The sequence below is a fragment of the Phoca vitulina genome, unplaced genomic scaffold, assembly GCF_004348235.1.
Source record: "Phoca vitulina isolate PV1807 unplaced genomic scaffold, GSC_HSeal_1.0 scaffold5, whole genome shotgun sequence".
Lineage (NCBI taxonomy): Eukaryota > Metazoa > Chordata > Mammalia > Carnivora > Phocidae > Phoca > Phoca vitulina.
The window spans coordinates 12,609,268-12,617,193 of NW_022589708.1; the positions used below are offsets into that span (position 1 = coordinate 12,609,268).

The 7,926-nt window shown below is 50.6% G+C and overlaps 1 protein-coding gene across 3 annotated transcripts in view; it reads right to left on the reverse strand.

Annotated features, from left to right (window-relative positions):
* FARP1 (FERM, ARH/RhoGEF and pleckstrin domain protein 1) overlaps positions 1–7,926 on the reverse strand; it is a 271,435-nt gene that overhangs the window by 17,925 nt on the left and 245,584 nt on the right. For all 3 annotated transcript variants that reach the window (XM_032402722.1, XM_032402723.1, XM_032402721.1), the window contains exon 17: positions 3,770–3,851. In XM_032402722.1, the coding sequence (XP_032258613.1) occupies positions 3,770–3,851 (82 nt within the window). The remainder of the gene's footprint in view (positions 1–3,769; positions 3,852–7,926) is intronic.

The following is a 7,926-nucleotide window of genomic DNA, read 5'->3' on the forward strand; positions in this document are numbered from 1 at the left end:
CCAGATGACCAATAGACCAGGGCCCATTCAGTAAATGTCATACAGTTACCACTGTGCATTTGTTTGACTCACCCCTTTCACTTAACAATAAGTGAGTATCTGCCATGCGCCACCTACTCTGCTTGATCCTGGAGAGCTGGGTGAGAATTAGACATGGACCCTACTCTACTGGGGTCCGACAAAGATGCTTCGCTTGACCAACCTTTCTTCAGGCCCCTGAGCCTTCTCCTTGACCTGTCTGTGAACTTCCTTATTGAAAGCCAGTTTTAGCAAAAACCCTGCTAAGTCAGCCTAACCAGAACCCCTACACCCTGGATGTCTGGTCACCCTTGACATTGGGTTCCTCATCTCTCATCATCCCCAGGTGGTATCAGATCACCCCGTCTTCAGCAAAGAAGGCTGTCAGGTTGGTTCAGCCAGAACCTGACTTACCCTGATGTTTCCTCTTCATACATTCCCATCCTCTGACCCTGCCCCTTGGCTAGAAATCCCTGCTTGCCCAAACTGTCTTCAGAGTTGAGCCCAGTCTCTCCCCCACCGAAAACCCCACCACAGGGGACCCTACCCCAGTCACAGTGGTCCTGAATAAAGTCTGCTTGACCATCTTTAACACATGCTGTTGAAGATTCCTTTCCTATCATAGCTATCACGGTGGAGAGTGGCGAGGGTAAAGAGTTGGAGTTTAAATAAAGCATTAATGGAGGAATTCATTCTTCACGGCAGGTGGGGAAGAATCTCAAGGGAAGGACGTTTCCAGACAGATAAAGGTAATAAGATGGGCACAAGGACATCCAGGAACAGCAGTTGTCCTCAACACTCACTTCCTAGGGGCGGGCTTGCTATCCATGTGCTGCTCACCTCCACATCTACATTTCCATGCCCTGCAAAGGCTTCCTAAAGAGCCTGAGATGCAGTGAGTCCGGGTGGGAACCCCACGTTCCCTGCCTCAACTGGGGCCACCCTGAGATTCTCTAACCTCAGGATGGTGCCGTCACCAGCCAGTTACTCGGGACAGGAAAACCAAGAGAACACTCCAGATTCCCCCATGTTTTGAATCCTTTACCAAGTCCTTCCCATTCTCCCTCCTAAAAACATCAAACCTTTTCCTGTCTTTCTCCGCACGGTCACTGCCCTGGTTCTGGCCTTGCACCCCCCACCACAGTGGCTGTGTCTCCATGGGGGCCTCGGCCTCCACGCCTCACCCCTCCACACCTAAGCCACTGACATGATTCAGCAACAGAGCTCAGCTCGTGGCCTCTTGGTTGGAACATGACAAGAGCTCCCCCCATCTTGGGACAACCTCCAGGGTCCTCGGCAGGGCACACAGGGCCCTTAGGATATAATCTCCTTACCCCTCCTATCTTGCTTCTTGCCACTCATCCCAGGGCCAACCTGAACTTGAATGTGCCAGGCTGTCGCACTCAGAGCCTCCGCACACGACACTCCCCTGTTTGGACTCCTGCCGGCCTCAGCAACTCCCTCGAAACCCAGCCGCCTCCACTGGTTAGGGACTCCTCTGTCTTCCTGTACTTAGGCTGTATTTGTACATCTTAGCCCTTATCACATGGTGTCCCCTGCTGGGGTTGTTGACTACTTTTTAAAAAAAAAATATTCGGGCGCCTGGGTGGCTCAGTTGGTTGGGCGACTGCCTTCGGCTCAGGTCGTGATCCTGGAGTCCCTGGATCGAGTCCCATATCGGGCTCCCTGCTCGGCGGGGAGTCTGCTTCTCCCTCTGACCCTCCCCCCTCTCATGTGTTCTCTCTCATTCTCTCTCTCTCAAATAAATAAATAAAATCTTAAAAAAAAAAAAATAAAAAAATAAAAAAATAAAAAAATAAAAAAAAAATATTCATAGGAACTTGCAAAGAAATGTACAGGGAGGTCCTTCACCCAGCCTCCCCCAACGTTACCATCTTGTGTGACTACAGCATAACGTCAACACCAAGAGATTGACACTGGTCCAATCTGGAGTTTGTCTGGATTCTACCAGTTACACATCCCTTGTGCGTGCCTGTGCATGCGTGTGCGCATGTGCAGCTCTATGCAGTGTTATCCATGTGCAGTCCCTTATTTGATTTTAAGAGAGCACATCTGTCATGTTCCTATATCCTCGGGGCCTGAGGCACACAATAGGTGCTCAGTAAATGCCTGTTCCCTGCATGCATTAATGAGCAAATGAGGGGCACCTGGCTGGCTCATTGCTAGAGCATGCAACTCTTGCTTTCTCGGGGTTGTGAGTTGGAGCCCCATGTTAGGAGTAGAGGTTACTTTTAAAAACAACAAAAAAGAGCAAATGAACCCATGCATGCGCCCAGCTGAGGCAGGAGTCTTGCAAGAACCTGAGAGTCTGGAGAGGCGAGTTCATGGTCAACTGGAGCAGAGTGGAATGTGAAGGACAGCGGGAAGGGCCTGGAAAGATCATCCAAGGCTAGACTATGAAGGCTTTCTTCGTCACGTTTTGGGTTTGGACTGTATTGTCTCAATCAGAGAGATGCAGGAGGGCTTTGAGCCTAGGCGGTCTGGCTGAAATATAAATGGTGACTGGGAGCTCGGCTCGCTGGGAGGAGGGGAGGCACCGGGAAGCAGGTCGAGTCATCCAGCAGACAGCAAACTGAGAGCCAGAGGAGTAATGTGGTAGGAGTTTAAGAAGGAGAGGAAGCAGGAGTTGGGCACTTGAGGAGACAGATGGGCTCGCATGGAGGTCCCAGCCTGGATGAAAGGCAGATCTTTTTTATTTGTGTGATTTCGAAGTGCCTTTGTGCACCTGGGCAGATGTTTCCAGGGGGAAGGTCACAGCATGGGCGGGAGATCACAGTCTGGGTATGTGACTTTCAGGCAGGGATTGCAGCCCCTGGCCCAGCTGCCTTGGTCATGGTCACGAGTGGAGGGTCAGCACCCCCGCTGAGTCCCTGCAAATGCAGGTAAATTCACGGGTTTGTGTGTTGGGGGTGGGGGGCAGGAAGGACACTGCAAGCTGCAGGTCACTCTAAGCATTTTGGACAAAAGTGCTAACCTGGACTTCTACATCTCTAGAACCTTCTGCTGCCCTCTCTTCATACTTCATAAAAATTCTTTAAAACCAACTATAATCATTACAAGAAAAAGCAACCCAAACAAATTCTAAAAAAGGCTGCCAGTGGCTGTCTGAGCCTCTCCACCTATTTTTATTTTGCTTGCACAGAGCTCCATGCTATAAATGCTCATGGCATCCGCACACCAACTCATGCTGCCAGCAGCCGATGAAGCCGACTCAACACAAAAATGCCAACTCACCAGACTGAGGAGAGAGAACGGCTATGAGCACAAACCGAGTATGTTCCAGGAGGTCTCAGGTGCGAGGTGAACAAAGAGGAGGCTGGAGGCCCACACATGTCAGCTCTCCATGGGCGAGCAGTAAAAAGGACAACTCTGGGCTGTCCCCAAGGGGGCAGGGAATGGGCTGGCAGGTCTCCAACTGCCATCCCCGGAGGACACGGTGGAGGCCAAGCCTCCTTGAAGGCAATAAGTGCAGGCGAGAGCCCTCCCTTGGCAGGATCGTACAGCGGGTCCTTGAATAACATCGGGGTTCGGAGCATGGACTCCTCCACACAGTTAAGAATAGGCATTTAACTTTTAACTCCCCCCAAACTCAACTATTAATAATAGCCTCCGCAGATCATCCTATCAGGTCCGGGGTGCCTATGGACAGCGGTTACAGCCCAGGCCTCCGACAGCCCCGAGATTATTGTCCCTAGGGAATGTGTTCCACCCAAATCCCAAAGCAGCTCACCTTCATGCCCTGAATGTTCTTCAGCAGGACATCTCCGATTCTTTGGTAATCTCCTCTGACGTTGGCATTTGAGCGGCCTTCCCTGAGAATAGAGGCAAAGGGGGTGAGAACGAAAACATCAGCAGTGGAAACGTTCCCAGAAACGGTCCCAGCCCCAGAGCACTCAGCAGCAACCTTCATGTCTTCCTTTCCAATCCCCCGTTATTTCTACCTCTCCCTTCTCTGGGTGTCACTGAATATTAGCACCAGAAGGAGACCTGGAAATTACCCCAGTCATTCTGTAGACAAAGAAGTCCACTTGTACTTCGAAAGAGACGGGGAAGAACTATTTTGTCATCATTTTAATTTGGTCTCATTTTATATTTTTTCCCATCCACACTTGGGTGATTCTGGTGTCATTACAACAGCATGGAGATCACTAACAGACCAGGTTTGTGCCCCCTCAAGAGCCCTTAGCCTAAAGCAGACAAAGAGTTGTGTGGAAAGCCCTCGGGAAGAGAAAAACAGGACTGAGGGGGTACAGGGGACCCGCGCATGTGGAGGTGGGAATGGGGGCAGAAGCAGGCAGGATGGGTGTCCCAGGTACGGGGAGGATCCAGACCCCCCCCCCCCCCCCCGCCCCGACCTGCTGGGTGGTAGATGATAACCATGTGGGCACTTTCAGCAGAGTTTTGGGTATATATTTGTATTTCTCATGGTTCCAGGCTGTAGCCAATGTTGAGAAACCAGGGGCTTAAGCAGCAGAGAGGAAAGGAGTATTGATAATGGCAGGTAGTTACGGAGCACGGTCTGCCATGCTGAGCACATTACAAGCACAAACTCGTTTACCCCTTGTGGCGGCCTTACGAGGCAGGTGCCCTCGGCACTACCATTAAACGGCTTTAGAAACCGAGGCACAAAGTAACACGTGGCTTGCCTAATGTCAGCTATCATGAGATCGTGAGCCTGAACTTGAGCCAAGGGGGTCCAGCCTACACCCCTCCAAGCACGCACCAGGGGTATCTGTGAATTTATGTACTGATGAGAAAAGAATATTCCAGAGACAATTAAAACACCATTTAACCACAATGAATCTGGCTAATATCTTTAAACCAACTGTTCAGGAAAGCTAGAAGCCAGCTTAAGTGAAGGGGATGGATGAAAAAAAAGGTAAAAATCCGGACATGGGGCCTTAGAGTCAGAAGTGAGAGGTGCTCAGAGTGGAATAAAACCCTGAACCCAAGTCAGGATGGCCTGTGATTCAGCCCCACGGATGCCACCACTCTATGCCTCCAACATTGGGAGAGTGACGTCCCTTCTCAGCAGTGCTGAGCCTCAGAGCCTTCTGGAACTGTTGACCCCACTGCCGATTCATCAAGGTTGTCAGGATGGGCAGAGGAGGGCAGGAGGAAGGCACACACTTAAGGAAGCGAAGCCAGGGGCTGGGAAAGTCAGGGCAGATAGAAACAGAAGGGCTGGCTCCTCACCCAGCCCCTGGCTTCCCGCAATAGACAGTGAACGACTTGATTCATTGCACGGGTTCTAACTAGGCGTGTGCTGTACGGACGACATCACAGGGCAGACAGAGCACCCAGACCCGCTGGGCAGTGAGAGCTGCTCTGGAAGGAAGGGAGGGAGAGCATCCATTACGCTCCCAGCCTGGGTCATCAGCGGCTTCTGGATGCTTTCTTTAACCCATTCCTCTTTCCTCCACCCCAACACAGGTTCCTCAATCCTTCTGCTTCCTCTTAGCTACCAAAACAAATGTGGTTGGCACACTGCCTTAATTACTACTCCCTTCTCTTCCAATGAAATAGGGATTCTCTCCCCACCACACCCTGAAGTGCTTCGGTGAAGGAATTCCATCAACGTCATCACTACTAAACCACTCTGCCCTGTGTAACCTCTCCGGGCGAGAGCGCCCCACACTTCTGGTGCCCTTTCCCTTCAGGCTCCCAGATTCCCCTTGAGGTCAGTCCTCACTGCTACCTCCTCCTGTTCAGGCCACTCCTAAGAGGTGTGTGTTCTTCGGGAATACACGGCTGCTTCTATTCTCTCTTCACTTGCTACTTCTTCCTGTGTAACCCCTTGATTCAGGATGCCGATCTGTCCCCACAAGTTGCTTATAGCTACTGACCCAGGGACTGTCTTTCTCATACCGTCCAGAGGGTTCTGCATGAACGACCCTGCAAGTATCTCAAGCTCAAAAGGTTCCAGAGTTAATTATCTTACTGCCCAAACCCAATCCTCTTCCTATATTAATCCCCGTGGTGATACAATCGTTCTGCCCTATGCTCAAACGCCAAGGTAGGAACTCAGGTATCCTCCCTTGTCGGTCTCTCATATCCCCACCCACTGGATGGTCCCTGGGGAGTGTTCAAGCAACGGACTCAGCCCCAGGCTCTGCTTTGGAGACAGTCCTCAGTCCACAGCTAATCACTGCCTAATATTCTGCTCCATCAACTGCAAGGTTGAGGCATCTTTGGATTTTTAGCAAATGGTTATTAATCCAGTCTCTATTAGAGAGGTTGCTCATTTGGCCATTCTGTTGATCCTAACGTGTGCCCGCTTCTAGCTGCAAGTTGACTGGCTGCTCTTCTCCTCATACACTTGGAGCAGAAGGGAGCTCCAGCCTGAAATGGAGGCTTCCTGCTTTCTAGAACCACCTGCCCCCTGTGCCTTCGCCATCACATGAAGCCCTTGTAGGAGCTGGAAAGCTCTCCTTCCCTTACCCCACTGCCCCCCAACACCTGAACAAAAAGGAAGACCCAGCTACTGAGCCACAATGTCTGATTTTGACTAAATGCCACACATTAATAAAAGGAGGCAAGACACAACTGAAACCTGATTTGTGGGTATGCAGATACTACTTGGAACTTATGTAAGTGACCCCAAAACTTTCAAATAGGCATGCCATTTGACAATGCAGCTAAGGAAGGTCTTTACTTAGTTCGAAGGACATAATTTAGATACTTTAGCAAGAGTCCTCTGGATTAGGTGGGCAAGGGGAGAAATGGGGGGGGGGGTCCTGTGGCTTCATTAATATTCATAACAAGCAATTTCCTCCTCCTCACAGATAACACCCTAGCCCAGGGGAAAATCAAGTGCTGGAAAGCAGATCCTGGGGGAGGGGCAGAGCCCCACGGGGAAGTAAAACATCACTGACTTCACTTCCTTCCTTCTGCCAACCGTTTTAAAAGAAAATGTACTCACGTTACAGCCCCAAAGTCAAGGGGACATTTTCCTGCATGGGCTTGCTAGCAGAGCCCTGTTTCTCTGTCTTTGGCATCTTTACTTTTGTTTTAGAAATAGCTCTAGGTTCCTTTCATCACTGCCCTGTGCCTCTGCGGGGGGGTGCGGTGGGGGGAGGCGGCGGTGATGTGGATAAATTCAAACGGGGCCAGCTCTAGGTGGTGTGGGGAAAGCAGGCTGGGGCCCAGGAAGTCAACGCAACCATTCACGCAGCCCTGCCCACCCTCCATACCCTCCCCTCTACAGCACGTCGCCCGTCCCAGCCCCGCGGTGGTTCCAGAACGTGAAGTCAGCCCACGGGAACAGGACAGAACCCCAAATTCCTGCCACCGCCTATAGAAACACTGGCTGTTTTTACTTCCTGCACCCCAATCTGCAAGTTCAAAGCATCTGCTTTATCATGAGGAACTAAAAGGTCATGTCATTATTAAGAACATGAAAAAAGTAATTATAACTCTTCCAGAACATCCTCCGGATGTTAACCTCACAAGAAAAGGGGCCTTGTTTAGAAGACAGGGCCACGTATTTGTTGTCTGCGTAATTACCGCGCCGCAACAAAGCTGAAAATTCTTTTGACAATTTCACTTTGGAAATTCATGTACTCGGATGCCTCCAGGATGCTCAGTTCTGACCCGTGCACCACCCCGTGCACCACGATTCACATATGCCCTGGAGCAACATGTTAGCTCAGCATAGGGCTGAACACACACACAGACACAGACAAAGACACACACACACCATGAATTCTCCAAGTCTTCCAGACCCTCTGTAAACACACACACACACACCATGAATTCTCCCAAGTCTTCCAGACCCTCTGTAAACACACACACACACACCATGAATTCTCTAAGTCTTCCAGACCCTCTGTAAACACACATACACACACACCATGAATTCTCCAAGTCTTCCAGACCCTCTGTAAA